Source organism: Melospiza melodia, chromosome 4 (genome assembly GCF_035770615.1).
Source record: "Melospiza melodia melodia isolate bMelMel2 chromosome 4, bMelMel2.pri, whole genome shotgun sequence".
Lineage (NCBI taxonomy): Eukaryota > Metazoa > Chordata > Aves > Passeriformes > Passerellidae > Melospiza > Melospiza melodia.
Window position 1 is genome coordinate 93,014,043 of NC_086197.1, and position 27,800 is coordinate 93,041,842.

General features: G+C 38.7%; 1 protein-coding gene across 1 annotated transcript; it reads right to left on the reverse strand.

Annotated features, from left to right (window-relative positions):
* Positions 1-244: 244 nt before the first annotated feature.
* Positions 245-27,772, reverse strand: GNAT3 (G protein subunit alpha transducin 3). Its single transcript, XM_063155935.1, has 8 exons — positions 27,655-27,772; positions 20,014-20,056; positions 15,799-15,940; positions 10,997-11,154; positions 7,168-7,296; positions 2,521-2,650; positions 2,171-2,324; positions 245-1,485 (listed from the first exon to the last, which is right to left on the reverse strand). The coding sequence occupies exons 1-8, from the start codon at positions 27,770-27,772 to the stop codon at positions 1,295-1,297; spliced, it is 1,065 nt and encodes a 354-aa protein (XP_063012005.1). The 3' UTR covers positions 245-1,294.
* Positions 27,773-27,800: the final 28 nt, after the last annotated feature.

A 27,800-nucleotide genomic window follows, 5' to 3' on the forward strand; every position in this document is an offset into this window, starting at 1 on the left:
AGCTGTCCTTGCTATGCATGCATCTTGTGGCATCTCTGACTGGCAGAGCATGAGGTGCTGCAAAGTCCTTGATGTAGGATCAGCACCACTGAGCAACAGCCAAACCATCAATGTGCTATCATTATTCTTACACTAAATGCAAGACTCAGCACTGGGACAGCCACTAGGAAATAAATTAACTCTAACCCAGCTGAAACCAGGGAAAAGTCCCATTCTATTTTAAATAGTCAAATATTTCCTATAGTTAGTCACAACAAATCAACAGGACTTAAGGGAGATTAGTTCTGCATTAGCAAGATCTTTGTGTAGCGAAAAGCGCTCTGTGCCAAAGTCCCAAGGATGTGCTTTTGCCATGAGAACTGGTGGGTTTACATCTGCTCTGCAGTGGTAGAACTTACTGCTGCCATTCCTGTTGAGTAGCAGGACTATTAATTGCTTTTTAAGAAAGTCTCATGTTTAATTTCAAACAAAAAATGTTTCAACTTGCCTTTGGGCCTTATGCAGAAACCGACAGTCATTATAATTTTTTTCTCTCCTTAGGGATTTACAAAACTTGCCTCCATCTTACTGTGTTTAATTTTAATTTTTCTAAAACTGGGTATTTTGTCAATTTTGTATGTGTGCAGTTTTATGCATATGTCCCTCAGATCTTCCAACAAAACAATATCATTAAACATTCAGATTTGCACTGCTCTTCATGGTACACCATCTAAGTCTGGGGGTTTGCTTTTGCTGAATAAATGGCAGGTCACTTTCAGTTGTTTATGTAACATACAGAATACAAAACAGAACATAAATTATGTATTGATACTGTTTAAAGCTATAGTTTTCTTTAGGCCTCAATTATAAATTCTTTTTCATCCTGTATCAATAGAAGACACAGGATATTGAGGAGTCCCCAGTTTGCTAAGAAGTGCTGATTCCTGGTCTAGTGGAAGATGTTACTGCTTATGGCACAGGGATTGGCACAAGATGATCTTTAAGGTCTCTTCCAGATCAAAGAATTCTATGATTCTATGATATTGATTTAAATAGGAATGTGACTTTGATTCCGGCAGGGTTTATCAGCAGCTGTCATCTTTGTAGAACAAGATATTTTTTTTTAAATCTCCTTATGATATCTGGAAGGTCTGTGTTGGTCTGCAGTGCTTAGGCTGTACCTACCACTGCACTGATACTAACTGGTGCCTAACTGATATTGCTTCTTACCTAGAGGATTTCTTTTTCTATTTCAGTCATCACATCAGATGAAGAGAGGAAAGAGGACCGAAGCTCTGAGCGAGGGGATGAATGGTTAGAAAAGCCCACAGTCTTTCAGATTCTCTTTGATTATTATGTCTGTGACTGCATCAAAAACAAATTTGACATTCTGAGTGTCTGTGGCACAGGTCAAGTGACAATATACCTCCTTATCTTCTTTCCTTATGTTCAAGTCTAGAAATTGTTTCTTGATGTAGTTTGCAGCATCTTCAAATGTATTTTGTCCTAGTAGAAAGAAAAGTAAATGAATAAAAAGACACATTTCAACTGGTACTTCCTCACAACTGCAAAAAGAGAAGAAATAATGTTTTCTGTGGTTTTCCCCCCCTTCTTTCTATTTGACTTAACTTCATACTTTAAGTTTGAAAATTCTGTATCTATACTGTTTTTTCTCTGGAAATTTCTGACACAGCCTTATATATTCTCTTGCGTCAGCTGGAAACATCTGGTGTTTTTTAATTTCCAGTAGACACTACTGTGACATACAAAAAGAGACAGACTTCCCTTATGGAATGAGTTCTTAAAATGGGAACAAAAATTTTGGATTCAGTTGTGACGTGTGTGTGAGTGATAAAATACTGACTTGTACTGAATTATTGGCTGAGTCCATCACAGCACCCTTCAGCCACCTGAAACTTTTAAACTCTTAGCTTCTTATACCACCAATGGACAGAAATAAAGAACTCAAGGGAGAGAAATGAACCCACTCTAGGATAAACATGGTGGGTAGGTGAGATGAGTTGAATTCTAAATGTGTCTGTCTCATACCATTCTTTCATGAGAAGATTCTTAGGTAAGAGGTTTAGTATTTAAATGCTTATAAATAGGAGACATGAGTCAAAGTCAGTGTTTCATTCATGGCCTACACAAAACATCTGAATGTGTTTTCTCCTGAACACTCCAAACTTACCATCATACTCAGGAAAGCAGATATTCAGGTGAACTTTTGTTATTTTCTCTTGAAAGAGGTCTTTTTTGTTTAGGAACAGCACAATGGAAGTGGCTGCAAAGCACTTATGGTTGCAGATGCTGTTGAACAGATGAAGGCTTTCATGCATTCTGTTCTGTTGAGATGCAAAAGGTAAACATGAGACTGAAAAATCTCATCTCCATGCATAATTTTTACTGAGATGTTCTTTACTGGAAAGAACCAATAGAGTGTAATAGCCTTTAAATTGTTATCAGAGAATGGGAATGTACCATCAGAGAGTACATTAAAACTTAGAAGCAAAAAGGGGTTGTTTGTCTGTTCTGACTCACCACTTCTTTATCTTCCACCAGAACCATGTCATAAGCACTGAGTGCAGCACAGAATATGATGCAAGTGACTCCTTCAAAGCAGTGAATCCACTTTTTCCTCTCTGATCGTTGTCCACCCACATCAAACATCCTTTGCAGAGAAAATAGCATATGTACAATGTAAAGCACTCGTAAGGATGTAGCCATGCTTTTAATGCACAGAGCTCAAATGGAGATGAATGACAAATACCCAGCTTTCCCAAATATTGGTCTGTTTCTACCCCAAAAGGTCAAGGAGTGCTGTATGTTGTTACTCATGGTTTTGTAGTGGGTATAAAATGAAATAAAAAGGCTTAAATACCTGCATGTAGGATTAATAGTCAGCACTTACGTGTGGCACTTTGTGTTCGCAGAATTCACAGAATCACCAGGTTGGAAGTGACCTTAAAGATCATTGAGACCAAGTCATGCTCTAACACCTAAACTAAACCATGGCACCCAGTGCCACTTCCAGGCTTTTTTAAACACATCCAGGGTTGGTGACTCCACCACCTGCCCAGGCAGACCATTCCAGCACTATTTCACTCTTTCTGTAAAAAACTTTTTCCTAATAGCCAATCTGTATTTCCCTTGATGCAGCTTCAGACTGTGTCCTCTGGTTCTGTCAGTGGTGCCTGGAGAAAGAGACCCCAGCTGAGCACAGGCACCTTTCAGGGAGTGTAGGGAGTGATAAGGTCACCTCTGGGTCTCCTCTTCTCCAGGCTGAACACCCCCAGCTCCCCCAGTGGTTCCTCACAGGGTTTGTGTTCCAAGCCCCTCACCAGCCTCTGGACATGCTCCAGCATCTCAGTGTCCTTCCCAAACTGAGGGGCCCAGAAAAGGAAGTGTTGAGGAAATGGGGCTCACTGCAGGACTAAGACTTGCAGGCTAGGATTTATTTAGGGCAGAGTTCTGAGACATTGATAGAAAACCCTCAAATACAGTATCATTTATTACTGAATGGTTTTGCTTGCAGTGAACTGACATTGACCAATAAGACACAGGACTGAAGGGCAGTCACACTTTGCCCCCTGGCTGTGCATGAATTTGAATGAAGTTGCCATCTGAGCTCACTGCATGACCTGCATCCCACTTCGGAGGGTCTCTCCACCTTCATTGGCTGCTCTTCGGCAGCAATTCCTGGAGAGCAGGAGCCCTTTCCTTCGTACAGAGGGAATTTAGGGCTGTCCTTCCCTGCAAGGATTTCCTTCCACCTTTGGATAGAATCATATGAACTTTATATGGGCTCTCTATGGGATCCAAAGACATCTGGGCTCACCTGGCTGGGACTTAAGGCCCTTAGCCCTAGCTTCCAAAACTCCCACTTACATTTGCAGTTTTTCAGTGATAAGGGCTAGGGCTTTCTTTTCACTGTTTTTCTGAAACAAAAGGTGCCAAACTTTAAGATTTTTCAAGTGCGTTAGAAAACAGGGAAAACATAAAAAATCAAATTTATCCTGCCCTTAGGTTTTCTGTTTCCTAGTGTGCATGATGACTTTTCCCTGTGCCTCCTGTTGTTGAACTTAATACTGTAAAGCCTAATCCCCCCTTGGATTACTTCTTCCTTCAAGAATGTGCATTAGATCTCTGGGTCCTGCAGTATCTGAAAATTAAACAATTCTTACAGCAATGAATATAATGGAATTCAGTAAGGAGCAATCACGTCAATAGTAAACAGAGCAAAAATAATTTGTTACTGAAACGCTGTTTTTTTGCAGTATCTTAATCCTTTGTTTCCTTCACCATCAGCAATGCAGTTGATGTTAAAAAAGGTTATTTTTTGTAATTTTTCTTCCTTCTTAGGGAAAGAAAAACCCTTTCAGTGCTCATAATGAAATGTTTCTGCAGCTGAGGGGTAATCTTTTTTTTTTCTGGGACATTTCATCTTTTTCTTTTTTTTTTTTTAATTGGGTGTCAATAAAAGTGAATTGTTTTGGAAATCAGGAAGTTTTTGTGGAGCAAGATTTTGATAATAGCAATGACATTCTTCCAAGCATATCTTCACTCAGTTCAGCAGGTCTACTGAACCGTGGGATCAGCACAAATAAAATATCTTCACTTTTGTCTCTGATTAGTATTCAAAAGTCACCTATAATTACATGCCTTTCTTGATTTGTGGTGTATAACTGAAATCAGGGTTATGGCAGGAAAACAAATAATAAAAGCTACAAAATTTATTCTTCAGGAAAGTTTTGGTAATCATGTGAATCAGTATTCACTTCCTGTGAACTTTTAGCATATGGCCTTTGAATATTAAAGAGAAGCCAGTTAAAAAGGACAAGACCAAGGCCAGAGGCAGTGCTTAAGGGGAGTTTTGGTTGTACTAACCTTAGTTTGCTTCTCTATTCTCAGCCCAGAACTTAACACACTCACATGTAAAACCAAAATCCCCCCATAAATGGTAGAAAATGAGATGATTTTGTTTTACCAAGATAGTCAAAGTTAGTCTAGAAATCTCTATATTTTCCCAGAACTGCTCTTGAAAAGCTTAGCTGCAGATACTGAATTAGCTATCTACTCCTTCAGTGGTACACACAGAGAGGTCTGAAGATTAAAATAAAGCTTGCCTGATTTCAAACTGTTCCTAGCACACCAATAGAAAGGACACTAGAAGAAGAACTATGAAGATCAGATCTCCTTTGAAAAACATTTAAATGTGTTCTAAGCTTTAAGTCAACATTAGTGAAATAAATTGAAGAGCACACAGAAGCTAAATTGCGCTAAACCAGCAAAGTAACTGCTAAGCAAGGAGCAAATAAAAATCAATGTTTTCTGTGCAACTGTAATTCAGTTCCTGGGAGCAGTGCTGGGATTTAGACTTTCACTGCACAGTTACAAAATGTTTTCTGTCTCATTCAGTTCAGTAAAGGGACAAGTGTTTAGTAAATGAGGCATCTGTTCATGGGTTTTTTGTTTCCATGCATGGTTTGTGACCTGAAGCCCCAACAGCACATCAGCCAAAACTCACTCTGAATGTGCAAGTGTTCCTCTCTTTAGAGATGTTTCCATGGTACTTATCAAACTTGGTGCAGAGACATCAGGATCCTCCAGCTGTTTTGCATTGCTATGGCAATGCAAAGCAGCAGTTCCTGGCTGGTTAACATGGATTTATAATTGTTCTGCACCCCTTTAGCAGCTCAAACCCCTCAGACTCCTTGGTAGTGATTTTTTTCTAATATTACCTAATACTACTCAACTCCCTGAAACCACCAATGAATTTACTCACATAACACTACTGTGATGCACAGCAGAGGGTAAAACCAGTGGGGCTTGTGTTTGTGGTGGCTTTAAGAGCCTTCCTCTTTTTTGCAGAATAAATTTTGCAAACTAAATTTTGCAGACTAAATTTTGTAAACTCAATTCCCAGTTGTGCTGCATTTCAGCTAGACCCAAACACTAATGCTGATATTCTCATATCAGGGCTGACAGCATCCTTGTCAATGAGGATTTCCCTCTGGTGGTTTCTTTCTCCACCCTGAGCTGATTTCATACATGAACTATGATTGTAACTGGTGGCATTCGAATTTCCAATGAACAAAGCTGGAAATACATTAATCAGAAAAAAGAAGATGATGTCCATGACATTGCACTGTAGCATTTTTGGGCAGATCATGAATTTTCATGAGTGACCAGAATATTGATAGATGATAATAATTTATTTGTAAGACATCTACTTCAGGATCTCATTTTGTATGTGCAATCTCTGTTGTGTTCAAGCATCTGTGTGGTAGCATAGATGGTTTGGGGAATGCTTAATTGGCACATGAGGAGAAAGAAAGAAGCCAAATGAAAAATGTAAAAGTTATAAACCTCATGCTTTTTAAATCTGTCTGTCTCTACAGGCAGTTTCTTGTCTAGACTGCATTCCTCAATATGTGCCCCAGCTTTTAAATTGAGAATTAAATGGATTTAAGTCCACAGAGAAAAGGATTATAGAATTCTGAAATGATAATAATTCATTCAAATCCATCTTCATGTGCAATTAGATGTTTTTAATTGGTTCACCAAGCATAACTAGATCTTGAATATCTGAAAGTGTAAAACATTTCAGTCAAATTTCTCAGAGGCATTATTTTAAAAATTTTTTCTGAGCATTTTGGTTTTCATCTTAAATGAGCATGAAGATATGTTTGATAATGCTGAAATTCCCCATGGGACAGATTGTTTTTTTCTTCTTTTTTTTTTTTGGCCAACTGTAGTGCATTCCTGTGCTAAAAGCCGTTATTTCCATTCTCAAAAGAAGACTGAAAGGTCGAGAGTATGTGCAAATTGGTAGGAATCAAATGCTTTTTGCATGCTCTTAAGGACATTTAAGTAGGCAAATTTTATAAATGGCACAATTATTCAAATGGCAGGATATAACTAAAGCTTTTTAGACATTTGCATATGTAAAAATGCCCTTTTAAAACCTAGTATTCTGTGACCTGTTTGTAATGGTCCATTATATGCTCAGAGTTGGAGTACTGATAATAAAATATCTCGCTTTTTCAGCTGTGTGAAAATGTTACATAAGACTGGATTCAATGATACCACAATGACATCACCTGTGTTATAATAAGTCAACACCTATTAAAGAAAATGCTTAAGAAAAACAAAACCCAAGAAAACAGTAAAATATGGCTTTCGTACCTGAAGTTCAAATCCTTGAAAGAAAACTGAGTCTCTATGATCCCGGTTGTCTGCACTCGGGAGTGCAGGACGTCTTGCTCCGTGGGGACATAGTCTGGCATTGCCAGCCTGTCCAAATCATTGAGGTAACTGGGGAGGGTCAGACAGAAATTGTGGCTGGTGAATTCAAAATGTGAAATGTCCGTTGCATAATCACTCCATATCGAGCCCCTTTTAAATATGTTATGCAATATACAAATTTAAATACAGTACTGTTGGTTTTATACAACTGAGTTGCACAATTCAGACTTTTTTTTTTTATTTCTCCTTGTATATAGAAGTGTAGTTCAATTGCACATAGCAAACATCTTTCTTAGATTTGCAGCTAAGGAAAATCCATATTTTCCCTAAGGATGGTTGAAAACCACCTTGTCAGCAAAGGGGTTTTGGCCATTTTCTCTCAGCAAGTGGGAATTTCTACCTCAGGGCAAGAACCACAAATATCCTGCAGCAGCAGATGCAAAAGGAATCGTCTCAGGTGTCAGACTGGTTGCAACAGTGTTTTCCTTCCTAAGTGAAAAGGAGGGCATAAAATTTTTGAGGAATTCACTTTAAAGGGCTGTGTTCTCTGTAGACCTCTCAATTTACAACAAGAAGGTAAATGGTGATTTTAAAAATATATATTTTTTAGTCAAAACCAAAAGATTAAATGAAGCTGAGAATCCCCTTCTGAAGAGCCCTTGAAAAACTGTGGATTATCTGCTTTTATTTCTGGTATACACAAATAAAATCTACATTATATGAGAACCCAAACCGGATCTTTGAGGCACGTTTTCGTCCAACACTTCTCCTGTCCCTTATAGGGGCGGACACCTTTCTTTGAATGGCTGGGCAGAGCCTCTGAATCCTGCTGGCTGCTCTGGGAATCTGCGCAGAGGGGTTACGAGTTGGCAAAAGGAAAAGAAAAAGGTGATGCCTGAGTAACTTCCTGCAGTTTAGCTACCAATGTTCAAATAAAGACCAAAGCCAAAAGCAAGCAGCCGCACAATAGCTGAAGCATTTTCAGTGTCCACTTGGTACCTTCCTATTTGAAGCCTCCTGTCTCTGACAAACAAACACTGTGTCTCTAATGGCTTTCTTTTTTCTTCTCTACACCAAGTCTGCAGCCTCTACACTGAACCCAGAAGAAAGTTTTGCTGCTCAGTTTAACCAGAATCTTCCAAAAGAAACCTCACAGATCATCATCCTTGTGTGCAATATTTAATAGATCGGTAAGTTAAAAATAAAAGGAGAAGAAGAAAATGAAATTAAATAAAATAAAAATTTTAAAATGCTGTAATCTTTCATTAGGATATTTCCAAGTAATGCTTGGAAATGGGATTTTCCTATTTTAAGTTGAAAAAACTGTATCCAGTCTGCAAGGGGTGTTGAACCTGATCTAAGTAATTCAATGTTTTCCCATTATTTGAGGCCAGGAAACAATCTGTCGGGGAAAGGAAAAAAAAGCAATATAGCTCTGTTTCTCTGAGTAGAGCCTGAGGCAAACTCAGCTCATTTTTGTGAAAGGCAGAAACAAAAGGCATTTTGTTATTTATAAAACATGTAAGCACTAAAATAAACACTTGAATATAAAATAAAGTTCTGACAGTTCTTAGCCACAAATGCCTAAATTCAATTCAACACAGCCAATTGTAATTGCATAAAGAATTAGACCAAGTCAATTATGCAGTTAAAGGAGCAGGAGGCAGCTCCAAGGGGAGACTGCAGATCATCTCCTCACTGGGCAAGGAGGGAATGGAAGCTGGGGGTCAGTAAATGCTGATTTTCCTTGGCTTGGATGAGGTGACAAGACTCCTACCCTGACAGGAAAATTACTGAGCTAGCAATATGCACCATGTACTACAATGACATGTAAAGCCACCATTTATAATCCCAATCTTGCCCCTTCCATGCCCATCATTCCATTTTAAAACAGAAATAGTTCCAGGTGAGTCTAAGGGAGAAATTCCAGCCAAATTTGACAAAGAGGGAATTTTTCTATTATTCAGAAGTAGTAATTTTTTTTCAATTAAAACACACAAAGGAAAAGCAGTGATCAAACTTCATTAGCATGAATTAATAATGAGAAATCTCAGAGGACATAAACTCAGAAAGTCAGAGTTTACTCAGTATTAATCAAGATTCTATGTAGGAGCTGGTTCACAGGCACTGAGAAACAGGGTTTGGGATTTAAAAGACATTGAACTGCAGCGTTAGATGGTTGATTGTAGCTGACTTTGAACTGATCATTAGAAGCCCAGCAGTAAGGGCAAACATTAAGTTGATTTTAATGATTCAGAGCCAAAGGCTAGAATTTTAGAAGCATCAGGTACCAAAAGATGAAGCCAGAGAAGCAGGATTTCCAAGAAATTAGCAGAAATGTTCCAGCAGATTGAAAACATCTCACTGTAGCTGTTTTTAATGTAAGTCTAGCAATAAATAATAACTACAGACACAACCTATATTAACCTCCCTAAATACTGAAACCTACTTCAGGACACAAACATTAACACTGAAAGGGAATTAATTTATGATCTTCTGTCTTCTTTGTAGACAACAAACCTTATTTGCCTGGCAGAGGGTACACAGAAGAGTGTTAGTTGGTAAACAGGATTTAAATTTTGTTTTAAATTTAAGAGGCATTTTTCCTTTTACTTATTACGACTAGTTTGTTATGGGCTTTTAGTGGGAATGGCAGCGGAACCTGTCAGAAGGGATTTTGTAGAAAAAAATTGCTTTGTACCATCCTTATAAAAATACAATGCTGCTATAAAATGCTGTCAAATCAACAAATCAACATAGGCAATATTTTCTTTGTTTAGGACTCTTGCAAAAGATCTTAATTCTTGTTTGGAAGATATAAAGAGATGAAGAATTTTTAATATTTTTTCTGCACATTCCCTGCACTATATCTACAATTTTTGAACTTTGGATCAATTCAGGTTGCCTCCTGAGGTCCAACATTCAACGATGCCTCTCTTCTCCTGCCTTGCAGGAGGGACACCTAACACCTTGGAATGCTTCACCCTGCAGGTGCCCTCAGCCTGCAGGAGGAGCTCCAGGAGTGGGGAAATCTCCACCTGCGGGTCTCAGAAGATGGACCTCGGCTGGAACAAAGGTCTGGAGTCAGACTCGAGCACTCTCGAAAGACTCTGACCCATTGACACCTCCCTTCACGGAGTGAATGAGCTCGGTGAGAAGGCAGCCAAGCAGGACTGGGGCCAAGCCAGTCTGAAGTCACTGATTCATCTGAGGTGAGAGATGTGCCCCTGCTAGATGGCGATCCTGCATGGGGGTGAGGTTGAGCAGCCCTGGTCAGCCCCCTGCTCATCTGCCTGGTGCCTCCAGGGCTCAGAAAGGGACCTGGGGATGTCAGGCTTGGAGAGCACCTCTGGTTCAGCTCAGGTGGTAAAGGCCCAGGGAACACCTGTCCTTGCAGCTGGGTTAGTTTAGAGGAAAGGTTTTATTGTTTCCTCCTGACTTATATTTAGCATCTTGCAACATACACAAAATATCACTCTAGATAAAACCTAAGCTGTTTTCCAAAATTTTGTCAATCTTAGAAATACTCAGAAGGAGAATACTTCTTTTTTTTTTTAACCATTCAAACAAACCCACAGACACAACTTGTTTCTGAAACTTTGCTTTCACGTCTTTCTCCGCCTAAACGTTTCTGACACATTATAAACCTTATCAACCCCCTCATTTTTCCCGGTTAGCCAGCAATGATTTCCAGAGGCCGTTCTGCGGGGGGGGGGGGATGGTTACTGTAGCGTTGCAGAATCCAGCTGTGAGCAGCTGTGCCACCTACTATGCCGCCGAGTCGCTGAGCTGGTACTCCGCCGCCCTGGCGAAGCACGCCTGGGTGCCGCCGTCGCGCCACAGCCGCTTGATGAGCTCCACCAGCTCCGCGGACATGCTGCCATCCTCCAGAGCTGTTGCCATGGCACACAGCTTCCTTTCGTCTTCCTAAAGAGAAATTTCAGTCAATATTGTGCAATGTTCAGTAAATATCGTGCCCCTTCACCTCCTTGAGGATGAGCTTGGTTTGTGATGAGTCGAAAGGGCAAAAAATTTCTCGTTTTCGCTGGTTTTTCCAGGTTGCTGCACTCGCCTGTGCATGTAAACATCTTTTTACAGGCTCACTTCCCTTTAGGTAGTGCCAAGGTTAGGCTGAAATTGTGATACACAGAGTTTTCATCTTTTTTTGTTTTGTTTTGATATGAGGGCTCAGTTTCGTCTTGCCATAGGCATTCACAAATAGTCCAGCTTGGATGGAAGGCTTTTTATATTAAGAGAGTAATAGGGTATTAAAAACTAAATTTAAAAGGACATTTAAATTTAAAACATATTATAACTATATCAATGCAGAAATCTATATCTAAAGTTGGTTTTAAATGTGTTTGTAAGAAAAAATTTCTAGCTTTTGACCCCAGTAAGAAAAGTGACAAAGTGAATATAGCTTGTGAATGCATTTCCCCTATGTGGGGAAGAAGAAGATACCCTATTACTTTATAATATAAAAGCCTTCCATCCAACTTGGATGGAAGGCTTTTATATCAATAAAGTAATAGGGTATCAAAAATTAAATTAAAAAGGACATTTAAATTAAAATGTATTATAATTACATTGATGCAGAAATCTATATCTAAAGTTGGTTTTGAATGCGTTTATAAGAAAAAAATTCTAGCTTTTGACCCCAATAAGAAAAGTGTCAAAGTGAATAAAGCTTGTGAATGCATTTCCCCTATGTGAGGAAGAAGAAACCTGTACAGAGTAAAATCCCAAATATTTTAAATATATTATTCTCTAATTTCTTCCTTTTGTAGCCAAATGAAAATATTTTAAATAATCTAGTTCATTAAAAATATTTCTTTTCAGTAGTTAACAGCTTAGGAATTTACTGTAAATAAAGAGCATGATTAAAAGAGTCATTTGATACACTGCCACAGCAAGGGATAATTATAAAATATAGCTCCTTCTTAGTCATAGAAGTAGACAACTCAAGTGACTTGCAGTCAATAGTTGCAAAAGTATAAATGGATTCTGACAGACACTGTTTTGGCAGGGAGTATGTTTTATTCAAAACCAAGAGGCATCTTCACAAAAATTTTTAACAAATTTATTTTAGGAATGTGTTGTATCTTTATGTCTCAAGAGGAACTGCAGTTTATGGAAAATTTATAAAAAGTCAGAGGCAGATCAAAAATTAAACACTGCATTTTTTTTATGAAAGAGAAATTGAGTAGGCATGGAGAAAAAAAAAATAAAAAGAGAAATTGAGTAGGCATGGAGGAAAAAAACCAAAACTAGGAAATAACCACTAGAAAATTGCCTTCGCTGGAAAGAGGGAGGACAGCAGGATAATTGCCCTTCTACATCAAGCAGCACCAGCTCCATTTACACCCCCATGCCCTCCTGCAGGGCTGGGATCAGCAGAAGCGAGTCACTCTCTCGTGTGCGCCTCACATTTGTCTCCAGGGTGCACACTTGTTCAGCAGAAAGATAAGAGTTGCAATGTTCTCTGCTTCAAGATATGACATATCACGGAATGATTACAGCTATCCACCTACCAGGCTGGAATTGTGTGTTGCATGGCCTACAATCTTGAGCTCAGAGTCTCCAGGTGTAGAGGGTAAATGTTCATTGATTATTATGCAAAAGGGAACCTATGTGGATTTTTGTGCTTACATAATTGTCCTGGTAATAAGAATAATAATAAGTAGAGGTGGAATATCCTGGGATGGCTTTATGATGCTCATATCCCCATTTTTCTGTTTAGCCCAGAAATAAGTTTTGCACCTTTAAGGCTGGTTCTGGGAGAGAAGGGGGGAGAGAAGAAGTGCAGTTTGTTATCAGAAACTGCACTTGCTCCCCTGCATCCTCTCCTGGACTGCGCTGTCTGCAGCACAGCAGGACAGAGCTCTCCTTTGCTTTTAGTCAGTTTTTAGCTAGCTGAGGCAGAAAAGTTCCCTGGAGTGTGTTTTTTTCTTTTTCTTTGGACCTGTTTCAACCTGCTCTGCACTGAACACCCAGAAGAGCACCAGGAGCTCACACCTGTGGCCCACTCAGGTTTGGGATGCAGCATTTCCAATGCAGGAGGGATTGATAACACACTGGGTGAGCTGAGCTACTGCCCACCAAGGGGACTTTGAGTCTGTCATCGCTTTTGGAGCAGCAAGAGCTTTTATTGTTTAATGTTGTTCATTTTTTGTGCTGGTGAATGCTTTGCCTGTTAAATAAACAGGTTTTTGCCCACTTTTCTCCAAGGAAATATTTTCCTGAACCATTTGGGGGAGGGGCTGCTCGAATCTGCTTTCCAGAGGAACTCCTTTGGACGTTCTCTCCCAAATTTGTCCTAAACCGGGACAATAATAAAGGAAGATAGCAGCAGATTGAACTTATCAATTATCACCCTGATTTTTGCTACTTTTTGTTCATCTCCGGCATTTGCAAAGACTTAGATGATTTTCACACAAAAATAGATGGGAATGATGTTTTAAAGAGAAAAAATTACCTCACTCTTCAGAACAGATATTGTTTAAATTAAGTGTTAAGGCCTTTTCCATACCATTAAGATGTATTTGCAGGCAGACCTGGAACACGGATAAGCACACTGCTTTGGGGACCAAGATAATCCCAGTCCTTGAACTAGATGACTTTGAGCAGCTGAATCTGGACCAGAACACACAGCAAGAACAAAGTCCAGCTGAAATCACTGCTTATATCAAAACAAATAAAGCTTATCAATTTCTTATGATTTTATGGGAAATGTAAGATAAATTTTTTGAGGCTTTTGGAAGAGAAGGCAATGTTTAGTGGCTATTCAAATAAATGTGACCAGAATTTCTATTTTCTCTAAAAATCATATGCAGGTTTCTCTTCTGTCATTCTGGGGGAAAAGAAGACAGGCACTGCAAACATTCTATACAGCTGGATTTACCTGTGGTCCTAGAAGCCTTTTCTGCAATGACAAGAGTCAGCTGACTGTGCTATAAATGATAAATTTAAAAAGCTGTGTTTTCTGCATTTGGTTATATGTAATGCTAAGAATTTATATATATTAAAAAAAATATATAAAAATATAATTTTTTTATATTTTATATGTTATTTTTATAATTTTATGTTTTAAAATAAGATTAATTAAAATTAATATTTTAAAATATTTTATTTTTATATTTAATACTATTTTATTATATTTATATTTATATTTATATTTATATTTATATTTATATTTATATTTATATTTATATTTATATTTATATTTATATTTATATTTATATTTATATTTATATTTATATTTATATTTATATTATATAAAAATATATAAGAAACTGGGCTATTTAACAATTTCTCCGTGCTGTGAAGTCCCTTGAAAAGAGGAAATCTGTGAAACTGGCATAGAGTGAGCCTGTACAGATATCTCAGAAAGTTTGTCGGGGTTGAGAAAAGAGACTGAATATTGGGGCACAGGGAGAACATCTCTCAGCAAGAGGAGGCAGAGTCTGCCCCACGTGGAGGAGATGATGGGCTGAGCCAGGCAGGGCTTGTGGCCAGCACTGCAAGGCCCAGCTGGAGCCCTGGCTTGGGCCAAGCAGGGTGGTTGGTGGCTCCTTATGCAGTACAGCACATTTACATTGCCCTGTTTTCTGTGTGCTGCTTTTGGGCCTCGTTACATTTGCTTGAATGTCTTGCATTCGTGGAAAATATTTAATTTCTATTTTTTCAAATGCCTGTACGAGCTTTAGTGACCCCTGAAGATTTTGTTTATCATTTTTTAGGTCAAAGTACCACATGTCATTATAATGAAATGTACTTCTGGAGCAAGTAGAGCTCTTTCAGATAAGCAGATGTTACTCCCTCCAAGATAAACCTCTAGGGATTAGGCAGAATTTGCCAAAACTGGAATCAACTGATATTCTGACAGGCATTTGAGAAATTCTCAGCAAGATCTCAATTACAGGCTAAAAGACTAAATCATTGCATGGAGAAGAAAAGTTTTCCCTTTATTTCTGTCCTTGAAAATTCAGTGTGACTGACAGAAGAAAGCAGGTCTTCTTCCCGTGGCTTTGCCTCCATCTGCCTGTGCAGAGGATTTTTGGCTCTGTCAGGAATGTTGGGCACCACTTCCCTGTGGTGCCAGTAATGCATCCACACCACAGGGAGGTCTCTGTTCCAGCAGCAATGACTGAAACGCTCCCAGCACGTCTACACAACCTGTCCTCACATGGCTGAACCCCAAGGTTTGGTCATAAAAGGAAAATATTTTTTACGTTTCCCAATAGCAATAAATAAGTGGCTAAGCAGCTAAGAAAAGGTTCTGTTTTTTTTCTTTTTTTTTTTTTTTTTTTTTTTAATGTTTTTGCAACTTGAAAATTTCTTTTGTAGCAATCAAAATAGGAGTTTATGCAAAAGTTAGGCATCAGTTTTGAGAATATAAAAATAAATGAGGACATTTTGTCACATATAACTCAAATGGAACTCAGTTTCCACTGTCATAAAGAAAATACCAGATCCTCCTTGTTCTACTAATCTCTACTATTACATTACAAAAAAAAAAAAAAAAAAAAAGTGTTCCAATACCTATTTCAAGAGAAAGGGTGTCATACTCACAATTCCACCAGGGTTTTCATAACTGATTCCTAACTTAGTCATTGCTTTGACAATGGCCAGGATAGACTGCACTGCATTGCTGTAAACGATTGGTCTGAACTCCATGCGCTCCTCGAAGGTGAAACCGTCCTTATGGATGATTCTGGTGAAAAAATAAACAACAGAAAAAGGCTTATGGGATACATTAAAAAAAAAAAAAGTAATGAAAAGTTAGATCAGGCACTTTTGTAGTCAGTGTGAGAAAGAACTGAATCCATCTGGCCCTTGGAAAAGCATTTTTCAATGGTGGATCTGCCTACTCTGCTAGAACAGGAAAGCAGCAGTTTCTGTCTTTGTGAGGTTAGTTGTCTGCAGCCAGTCTGAGAGAAGAGATGCTGTTTTTTCTGCTTGGGGGTTAATCTAAAACTAAGTATGAGTCTAGGACAAGAGCCAGGCCCATCCCTGGAGATGTAAGGCAAGACACATTTCTGTACTTAGATCCCAAATGTTTTACTGTTGGAAACTGCAATATTAGTCATGGGTTGTCGCTGCTTGTTCAGCCATTCTGATTTGTATCCAGAATCTTACCTAGATAGAAAAATTATTGGCAAAAATGTTTCAGCACGGGGAGGCAATTATCAAAAAAAACAAGAAAAAGAATTAGTATTTCTTTCTGCATCAGATATAGTTTCTACAGTAATAACAAGGTCCTATTATCTCCAGGCTTTAGAGACTTACATTTTACTCCATAGGGTAAAGAGCCTTAGTAATCAGCTTCAGTAATCTTTCTGACAGAGGAATTAGAATGTCATAATCCTCCTTGACTGGGGAATGGCATGTGGTTAAAGTTCTCCAAATCAGTGTGCAGATTATATCACAGCTCAGAGACATCTTTTTTCCATGAGCTGGGGAAAAGGATGAAATCTTCACCCACTTTGGCCTGGTATGCTCTCAGTGAACAGACTTGGAACTGCTTTGGCTGCTGGAAGCAAGGCTCTATTCTCCCTCACCTCAGCTGGTCAGAGATGAAGGCTGTTAAATACAGAATTTCTGGCTTTGGGGTTTGGTGTTTTGCCCCATCTTGCCTGAGATACACTCTGGAGAGAGATACCTCTGAGTAGCCAAGTCAGCCCTGTCAGAAAACAATTCACTCATACACACACACAAAACCCAGATGACAAGTGATGTGTCTTAACATCTCTCTGATTTGTGGATGTCAGAAAACTCAAAGGTTGCATTCCTGTGCCTGTAGGAATGGCATCTGTAGGGGAAAAAAATCTCTCTAAAATGTTTTCCCAATCTCTTCTTGATCAGGCAACTTTATGAACTCTCTTTTGAAGCCTTGCCTTTTTTTTTTTTTTTTTTTTTTTTTTTTTTTTTTTTTTTGAATGCTGTTTTCATCATGAATTCAGATGAATTCTGCAAGATTCAAAGGAGTCCTATTGAACTTGGGAGAAAGAAAAAAGAGGAGCTCATGGAGCAGAGACCATCCCCATCTTATGTATGAGGATTCTGAGGCTTTTATTCACAAAAGCAGGGCTTCTCATCAGATAGGTGGCTTTGATTCAGTCTCAACAGGCATAATGAGTTACCAAATATTTTGTTTTCTGCTTTTCATTCACTGAAATATTTGTAGAAGGTTCAAACTGCTAAATAAGAGCACAGCATAAAGATATGCGACTTGGTTTTAGAAAAGCTAGATTGCACATTGGAAATTATGCAGTTAGAAGCACAGAGCTCCAGAAATGTTTTTTTTCTTTTTAGTAGCTCTCATAACCATCCTCATCTTTTTATGCTGCAAGGGCTTTGCAGCATTTCTGTATTTTGAATATCAGAAGATATTTTTTAATGTTTAGTGGATGGATATAACGTTGATTAAGACTGAAAAAAAGTGATTTATTAATTAGAAAATTATGTTATAAACTATACCATTATAGTTATAGTTTTTATATGTTGTAAAATATATAGTTATACAATTACCATGATTTTGCTGGAAACTGTATTTTCAGCAAAGTTATTTCTTTTGTAAACATCTATCAGTGTTCTTTAGAAAACTTTATGCTTCACTGAAAAAAATTTACTAATATTGGGGGTTTTAACTGAAAAAAAAATCCCTTGAAATGTCCTTGGTTGTGACCAAAAACCGACATTTTATATGAAAAAATACAATTTTTGTGAACAGTTTTCCTGTAAAATAATTTATATTTGTGATCAATTTGACAGGTCATAAATGCACAAGTCTTTAACTCTCAGCTTTGCAGTGTTCTCCCCTTCCTCCATACTGTTAAAGCTTATCAGCCTTCTTAAAGTGCTCAGTTCAGAGGAAAATCTTTAATTTGCCCCTCCTTGGGGAAGATTTGAACACAACACGCCTCAATGGTTTGCTGAACAGGGAAGGTCTCCTGTATGGAACTCAAACCAGTAATAAATTTATCTACTGTTTAACTGGAAAAAAGAGGTTAGCAAAGTATTTGGTGGATGGTTCTGAATCTGCTTTATTACAAAATGAGTTGCTTAAATAGTAGAAAATTGTTCTTATGACATAATATTTTTTACTTAACTCTCTAAAATGCATTGGTGAAGATAATAAATAGGTAGGGGAACTTAAGTCCAGAATGGTATTACTGATTTCATAAACAGGTTGCTTGATTTTTCCACAGGAAGAGATTGGTGCTTACAGTGTGGGATCAAGTCTTAACAGCTGCAATTCTGTGTAATTTTTTTCTGTATTTGGACAGGTTTAGGAATCAGACCTGGACCTCTCTATGAAAATAAGACTAGACACATCAGCAATATTTTATCAGGTTGTGCAGTAAAGGAGGATTTGCCATCAGTGTAAGTATGGTCCCTTTAACTTTGGTGGATTGTTAATTTAAACAAGATACATAATTAGCATTTTTGCTGCCCTTAAAAACATGTAGGAATTTAGTTCTTACCTGTTTTATATGAAAATATTGTCAAACTAAATTGTAAATCAGCACACGTGTAGAGAGATTCAACCTTCTTCTGAAGCCAAGGAAAGTGAAGTTCCTGACTTCAATCTGTGAGGGAATTTGTGCACTTTGAACAAACAGCTACAAATATTCTTGCAGTACATTTATGATGCACTCACAGTATCTCTGTAACCAGATAGTCAGTCCAAATTTCGAGCAGGAATTTCTGCACATGAGCTTGTACAGCCTGTTTTGTTTTTTTTTTTTTTTTTTCCCAGATTGATTAATGTATGAAAACTTTTTGTGTTGATAATTTTCTTACTAAAAGCAGTTCTTACATTAATCCCTGCCCATGGTATTGTGGGTAGCAGCTGCTCACTGTGCAGGTTAGTGGCTAAATGTGTTCTCTCCTGGCATGTGGGAGACCTTTTTAACCTCAGCAGGAGCTCTGGAGACCAAGAATGATCTATAGAGGCCGTTTTGGGGGGGAACCCAATGAAACAACAACAACAACAACAACAACAACAAAAAAAACCAAACAAAAAAAAAAACCAAAAAGAAAACCCCCAAAAAACCAAAACAAAACAAAAAAATACCACCAAAACAAATAAAAAATAACTTCACCCCCCCAAAAAAAAGGAAGAAAGCACTCTGTGTTCTATGGTACAATGCAAATATTTTGATATTTACTCTTGAAATACAATGAAGTTAAATTAATAGGAGAGATGTTTCACACCAACGTAATGAAACTGTGGAACTACTTGCTGTAGAGTGCTGTGGATGCTGTTAGTTTATATCGGTCCAGCAGGAGATTCAGGGGTGGACATGAATGAGCTGAGGGCTGCTCTAGGGACAGAGTGGTCCAGGATGGTTTCCAGGCACAGATCATCAGATACTGTAGGGCATCCAGCACAAGTGTGTTGTCTTGGCTGGTCTGATGATTTGCAAACATCCTTCACTGGCATCTGCTGGAGACAGGTTCTGCCTCAGCTATCACTGCTTGTCTCTTGCAGTCATATTTCCACCACAGTAACTCGCACCAAAGCCAAGGAAGCAGATTCCCTGCTCTCCATGCATGGGCCCCCAGTGCATGATTCGGTCATTCAGATTTGACTACCAATCCACCTGAGTGTCTCAGACACTTGGTGATTTTCTTTATAGTGTGTTTGAATGGAAACCTGATTTGAATGATGTTTCTTTGCATTTTATTCAAATAAGCATAAATATTGTAATAGGATTTTAGCTAGACAGCTTATACCACAAATACCAAATTCAAAGCTGATATGCATATTCAGATACTTACTTCATTTGCTTTACAATAGTGCTCTTTCCTGACTCTCCAGCACCTGCAGAAGGGGAATGTGGAGAAGATATGATTGATAGATGAATAAGAAGCAAGTATTAAAAATAACTCTCTGGAACACAGAATTTTCTGTCTATGAAGAGAGGTACAGATGTCTTAGTTTCTCATTGTACCAAGCATAAACCCTCCCTAATGTCCATTTGGATTTAAAAAGAACAAAGCCTGGGTTAAAGTATTAATAATGAAAAGCAAAGGAACACTTGAAAATAAGTGAATATTCAGTCAATTAAAGAAAATTACAGAATTTTTAGTTTCCAAGTAAATAAAATATGGATAATATTTTGATTTCATCTCTGTCAGATGGGCAGGAAAACATGAACAATATACAGCCTCTTTTAGTGTCCCATTATTACCTGATTTGTATTTAACTTGTATTATGACGTTTTGTAGCCAAGTGAGCCAGGTCCATGCCCTTTAGGCAACTTCTGTAAGCAACTGGAAAACCAGAGTGTAAAGATTTGTATGTGGTCTAGCTCATGATGCAGAGGCAGAACATGAGCAAAAGTCTTGACGCCGTTTTTTGTTCCTCTGCCATGGAGCTCTGAGGCTGGAAGTGGGAAACCTGCAGAGCAGTGCCCCAGTTCCACCTTGGGAATGATTCTGCAGGAAAACCCCACAGCTGCTGAGGAGGTGCAGGCATTTGCTTACACAGCCAGTTCAAGAACTGGGGCACAGGTTTAGCCAGATTATGCACTGCTAATTTGCCCTCTTATCTCATGGAAAGGGAGTAATCAATGCAAAGTGTGTTCATGGCAAATCAACATGCGTGACTGACTATCATCTTTGGTCACTCAGGGTGATAAGGGTTGGCAAGAGCTGCCAAAAAAGAGATGGGTTTTGAAAACACCTGGAGAGAGAAATTAACTCTGTGAATCCATGGGATAGGATTCATAGAATCAGAGAATAAGACCCCTCAAGAATCACACCCTGAGAGCATTGTCCAAACACTTCTTGAACTCTGCAGGCTGGTGCTGAGACCACTGCCCTGGGCAGCCTGTTCCAGTGCCCAGCCACCCTCTGGATGAGGATATCCAACCTAAATCTCCCCTGACACAACTTCATGCTCTACTTTGAGTCCTGCCACTGATCTTGAAGTGATCAGTGCTTGACTGTCTGTTTTCCCTCAGGAAGATGTTGAAGACTGCAGTGAGATCTCCCCTCAGACTCCTTTTCTGCAGGCTGAACAGATCTCAGCTGCTCCTCATAATGATTCCCCTCCTGACCTTTCACCATCCATCCTCATGGCCCTCCTTTGGATGCTCTCTGATAATTCACTGGCTTTTTATATTGTGCTTCCCAAAACTGCACGCAGGGCTCAAGGTGACAAATATTCTTCATATTTTAAAGAAACTGAAATATTCACCACCAGAATTTGTGCTCTTTTCTTGGCTGCTGATGCTGTGCCAGAATTCCCCAGGACAGAGCTGTCCCTCCTGGCTGCCAGGGCACTGCTGGCTCATGTCCAGCTCGCCACTGACCAGCACCCCCAGTTCCCTTTTCCCATCACTGCTCTCCAGCCTCTCATTCCCCAGCCTGTCTGTACATCCAGGGCTGCCCCAGCCCCGGAGCAGAACCCAGCACTTTCCCTGGTTGAGCTCCATGTGGTTGGTGGTTGCCCACCCCTCTGATTTGTTGAGATCTCTCTGCAGGGCCTCTCTGCCCAGGAGGGAATTGACAGCTCATCCAAATTTAGCTTTGTTGAGAAACTTCCTCAGTATTCCTTCATGTTCTGCACCCAAGTCATTGGAGATGATGCTGAAGAGAAGCAGGGTGAGGATGGAGCCCAGTGGGACCCCAGCAGTGACAGTCCCCAGCCTGATGTCCCCATTCACTGTCACCTTTGTGCCTGGCACGGGAGCCCATTGCTCTCCTATTGTGTAACTCGCTTTTCCAGCTGTGAGATGGACGTTTTTTCCCTTGTGAGAGACAGTATCAAAAGCTCTGCTAAAGTACAACAAGATTCATCACAGCTTTTCTCTTGGCAGATTACCTTTTCCCTCATGGTATGGTGTCCAATACTTCTGACTGAACCAAAATCCGAGGCCTAGGCTTTTTAACCAAGGACTTCTCAGTAAATAGAACCAACTGATTATTGACTTTTCAAACACATTCTGTAAAGGTAACAGTATTCAAATGACAGGGATTAATTTACTCAAATGAACCACAAGAGACAGCAAACCACACTCAAAGCATTTTCTGAAACTCATGATGTGAACGGTAGAAAGTGCAAGAGAAAAACAGGCCCATGCAAAATGGGCTGATGCTGCCATCTGCCACAGTTTGGAAAAAATGCAAATTTTTGGTAGATCATTTATTATCCTCTCAGTGACCTCCTGAAGAACTTGATAAAGCCCTGTCTACGAGGTAGTGTTTGCTACACTTTTTGTAGGGAAGAGAGGAAACTGTACTGAGAATTTGTGCATTCATCTCATGGAAAGATGCTAGGAAACATAATAGAGAAATTAACTTCTCTTCCAGATCTGAAAGACACTGTTAAAATAGAGTAAGAGATGTAATTTATAACTTTTGGATGCAATTTTCTATCTCTGCTCATCTTTAATTTATTATCCAATAATACTTTTATCCAAACAACATGTGACTTTCAGACTTTGGCTTCGCCATGGAGTATCATCTTAGTTGTAGCTGTATTTTCACCCCAGGAAGTGGGTCAGGAATAATTTTATTTGCACTTGCTTTTTTAATTCCTCCCCTTCACCATGTAGCCTCCTTCTTTGGACAGTCCCTGGTATGGAAAACCAGAGTTAGGACTGCATTCCCACCTTCTGTAGTGGATATCTGCTTTGCAGAAATAGTGGCAAAAGTGCATCACAAAAGACCTAGAGTGATTACACAGGGAGCTGAAGGTATCTTCTTCAAGCCTAGATTTTCTGAATAATAGATAAGAACTTAGGACAGTCTTGTCCTGAAGCTCAGAAAGAACTTAATTAGGGTTTTGAGAAGCTCAGTCAGCTCTGAAGATTTATACCTCTACCTGACAGGTATCACCCTATTTTAGTCATCACCGTATTCTATATTTTGCATATTTAAGATCTAGCTGAAATTTACTCCTCATTTCTGTCTCTATTCCTTTGACAGGGATGACTGCACAGACAACACTGGCACAAAAGTCCCAGTCAATGCCTGGAAGTCTGGCTGTCACTGCTGGGGTCCCACTGGGCTCCATCCTCAGCCTGGCTCTCTTCAGCATCATCTCCAATGACTTGGGTGCAGGACTTGAAGGGATATTAAGGAAGTTTCTCAACTTCCTGGGAGCTGCAAGATGTCCCCACTGCTGGTGACATCAACACTTCTTCCCAGAGATCACCTCCACCGTGCCCCAGGGCACGCCACATTCACTTTCTGCTGAACTCTGCCTGGCTGCAACCCGCGTCTCCTCTTGCTTCGGGTGCTCCAGATCTGCATCCCACCATGTCCCAAGCCTTCCATGTTTCTGGGCATCCCGGGGCTGAGGAGCAGGCTCAGGAAGCGCAGCCATGCAGCAAGGCTGCAAAGGAGCTGCCCCCCAGCAATCTGACACAAATCCTCTCCTGATCTGGAGTGCTCAGCCTGCTCCCTGCAGGACGCTGCAGCATGTAGGCAGAGCAGAAATTGAGAAAAAAAAATAGAGGTGTCTGAAACCCAGTGAGAATCTCACAAATTCAAGGGGAAACAGAACCCAGGCCCTCAGCTGTGATTTGACATTTTTGTTTTTCTATGCAGAATTTGTTTGAATAGCTGTGGAGAGTACAAGCTTTCAAGATTACCATCTGCCGACACATTGAGGAAGGTTCTTCCATATTAAGGTGCTTTTGTGTCTCAGATAAAGAATTATTATCTCTTTACAGTTGTTATTCCTGTGGAAGGAAAGGTTTCATTTAGAAAATTTTCCAGAATTAAACACAGGGAAATAAAAAAACCCTGCTGAATATTTTGTTTAAAACCTGTCATAAAACTCACCGACAATTACATAAATCTGCAAAAAGCAGGCAAAGAAAATATTCAAATAAAAAAAGAAAATATTCAAATAAAAAAGGAAAATATTCAAAATAAAATCAGAAAATGTTTCACACCCCTGTCTGATCTTTGCCTGTGCCATTCAGAAGTCTTGATATTATGAACTAGAATGGAAATCATATCTTCCTGGTCCTCTTATGAGATTCAGCTTAGTGTATGAGAGAAAGAAACTCGAGAAAAAGAAATATAAGATCTAACACTCTTGAGAGAGAATAACATCCTTAAATACTGCCCCAATCTCCAAAAAAGAAAATCAGTATATTCCCATCAGTGAGATTGTTGGGCTTTGTGCCCAAACTCCATGTTTTCAGGCCAGGTGTTAGTAACAGGAAGTTAAGGTTCAATACTACAGTAACTGTTTCATTTAACTGGTGTAAAGTATCTGTACTATAAATTTCTACATACAGACTATTTACCACCAGAGACCTCTTCTAGTCAGTGGAGAGAAATATTTGCTACAAAAACTAAACTTCAATTTCTGTTCCCCTGAAGCAGATGTTTAAGTTAAATTGTGTGAGTTGTGCCCCAACAGGTGAGGTGAGGATGACCAGTTCTGCTGATGGTGGATTTTTTCCTGACACTGAAAACTGTGGACAATGAGACATGGAGTAGTACTTTGAAAATAAATAAGTTAAAATTTTAGTGATTGTTTAAACTGAAGCTAAGTTCTTATTTCTGTGGAACACCACTGTGAGCATCAGCTATTTTGGCCATGTTTGGAACGTGCACTGCACTTTGCACACCTATAAATTGAAAGTTGGCATCCTACAAGGAAATACAAATTACAGGTGATGTGGCAGCCAGATAGAGCCCTGATATACAGGACATAAAACTTTCACCTTGGAGTTTGTTCTAGACTCAAAAAACAACCTGATCTTTTTGAAGTACGAATACACAGAGACCAGATGGAAACGCTGGGGGAAGGGATGGCTTTGGCAGCATGGGAGCACTGAGAACAGAGGATTTAACGCTCCTGGCTCCTGGCCAGCTTGTGAGGAACGTCAGATCCTCACATAATTTCCCCCCTCCCCAGTTTATAGGTACATAAAAACATGCCATAAAAACTGTAAATCACCTCAGCCCAGTTAGTGTGTTTGTCTGGGTCATAGAACTTGGCATAAACAAACATAGTGCCTTTTTTTCTGAATAGAAGTTCTATTTGTTGTAAAGGGATCTGCTGGAGGCTGTAGAGACACCACACTAGATTTTAAATAATACTCTCAGAAAGAAGTCAGAATACATTTGGGTTTTTTTTTACATTTTAGGTGTAAGTGATTACACTGAAAAGCCTATGATATTAATCTCATTTTTTCTGAATATTTTCTACCAACCTGCCTATTGCAAAAAGAAACTATGACATCTGGTCTGAAGTACAAAGGCAACATTAAGTCTGACTGAGCAGAAAGCTAGGACTAGGCTGGCTTGAATAAAGCTGCCCTTTATTTATGAACTCTAAAATTTCTATAATTTTTGATATCCCTTCAGAAGTATAGAAAGATAACAGGTACAAATCTGATCATGGTAGATTTAATCCTTTCCTACCTGGCCATTTTCACAGCCCCTGTGGAAGGATGTGGTGCCCATTCTGCACATTGCTTCAGCATCTCTGGCTCCAGATGTTCAGGAGACTCTCTCACTCTGGTGGAGCAATACTCTCCTGATACACAGTTTATTCACTTCTCATTTTTTTAAGAGGAAGAAAATTTAAGTTCTTGAACATTTTTTTTTCTGTCTCTTCAATATATTTTTAACGAAGACTTTCTCATCTGTTGTTCAGGAGAACAAAAGCCTTCCAAAACATTACCCACTGAAAAATTTGAATTTTTATCATGTGTGATATTAGTAAAGGAAGATATTGTAAAAATTTATAAAGAAGTATTTCAGATCCAAATGTTCATCTTGTCTTATGAAAAGAGTGCTTGTGTAGCTAATGAAACTGAACTATGTTCAGGTTGGAAATGAACATAATAGAAGTTTATTTCATGTAGCTTGCATTGAATTTCAAAGTATTTTACTAAAAGTATCTCAAGGCTGCTCTTAATAGTGTCAGAAGAAGACTGATTACATACATTAGGAAACATTTAAAACTTAAGTCCTTGATACTTAATGCATACATATGTTCAGTGGGGGGGTAATTTACTTGGTGTCCTGCTGTAAAGCAGCCTTCAGTAATACTGTAAGGGCATAAAAGCTTGAAGATAAAACTGCTTAACTTTAAATTCCTCTTTATCTGGAAAATTCCTCTTTATCCTATACATTCCTCTTAAAGGATTTCTTACTTTTTCCTCATGGATAAGGTTGGATAAGGTCAAAGGCAGGATGCAGAATTAGATGGATCCTGGTTCTAACTCAGTGTCCCAATTTCTTTTTGTAACAATAAATTTAAATTACTTTAAATTTATGGAATTTTAAATGAAAATATTGTTCTGGGATTTTTTGACTGACTTAAGCTTTCCTCATTAGGAGCAATATTTTATGTTACTGTGGTACAGAAACTCTTACTATCCTTAACTGGACTGAAAAGCTTTGTAAGCCACAATCCAAATACTGATTTTACATCTAGAGTATCAAACTTCTGCTTTCCTATTATTATTTGAGAAACCTGCATGTTCTTCTCCTATTTATTTTTTAATAATTGTTCTTTGATTTTAACAGGTATAAATAGACCTTTTCATAAGATACAAAACAGAGTTGTTTACTTTATCTAATCTAGTTTTGTCTGAATAAATGTCAGTTTAAAACCATTTGCAAGAACTGCAATTACAAGAAAGGCAAAAAGAGAAACACTCCAATGATCAAAGACTCTTTTTCTATTCATTGGGAGAAACCACTGCTAACTTTTACAGGAGGCTGTTAGAAAAAAATATTGTGGTGGTGTTAATGTGCTCTCGGATATTTCTTGTAAGCTGCACATCACCATGGGAAAAAAAATAAAGCAAGAATACAGCTGTATTAAGAAAAGGAATGTTTTTTCTTTTGCCATTACAGCCTCTGTCTGCTAATAAATTGATCATAGTGGGGATTAAAAGCAGTAGTTTGTGAGAATATTTATCTGTGTACTTTTCATTGCACTCTACATTATACATCCAAAAAAGCCATTCTAAATAACTTTCTGCTTCTTTAAAAAATGGAATGAAACACTTTGGAAGATAAACAATATCAATATCTTGTGACACGTGGATTTTTATGTAACCTTTTATCTAACTTAATCCTCCTGCAAAGGAATGCATGTAGATCCATGAAAAAAACAGATAAGTGTGCTGTATTCTCTGTATGTTTGTGTCATAGCATTTATTCAAACAGCAAATTTTCATTTCTCAGAAGTATTCAAAGTCAAGGATCTATAACATTTAAAATTGAATACTTGCAGTGACACGGCCATTTCCAGCCTATTCCTTGTGACTTCATGAGTGGCCACAACCAGAGAATATTTTAAACATATATTACAGAATTGTCTTCTTCAAATAAAATAGTGAGAGGTGAGAAATTCACAGTACTAAAATGTAATTCCAGAGAAAAACAACCCCTCAGTGGAAAAGCATTATGAGCAATTTTTACTCTATTTACCCAGCAGTAGTAGTTTGACTGTCCTGGCTTCCCTGGCTGCGTCTTCCTGGAGTTTCTTTTCCAGTTCTCTGGATCTCCTGGCTGAGTCCTTGCTCTCTGAACTGGCTCCGCTGCCCATCTTGAGATGTTAACAATTCTCTTTATGC

Bases quoted from the DNA above. Each gene is read 5' to 3' on its own strand.
- GNAT3 (XM_063155935.1), bottom strand. From the start codon at position 27,772: ATGGGCAGCGGAGCCAGTTCAGAGAGCAAGGACTCAGCCAGGAGATCC. The intron at 15,941-20,013 runs GTAAGTATCTGA...TTTTTTCACCAG, and splicing joins ACTATTGTAAAGCAAATGAA to AATCATCCATAAGGACGGTT. The intron at 11,155-15,798 runs GTGAGTATGACA...ATTTCTCTTTAG, and splicing joins ATGAAAACCCTGGTGGAATT to GAAGACGAAAGGAAGCTGTG.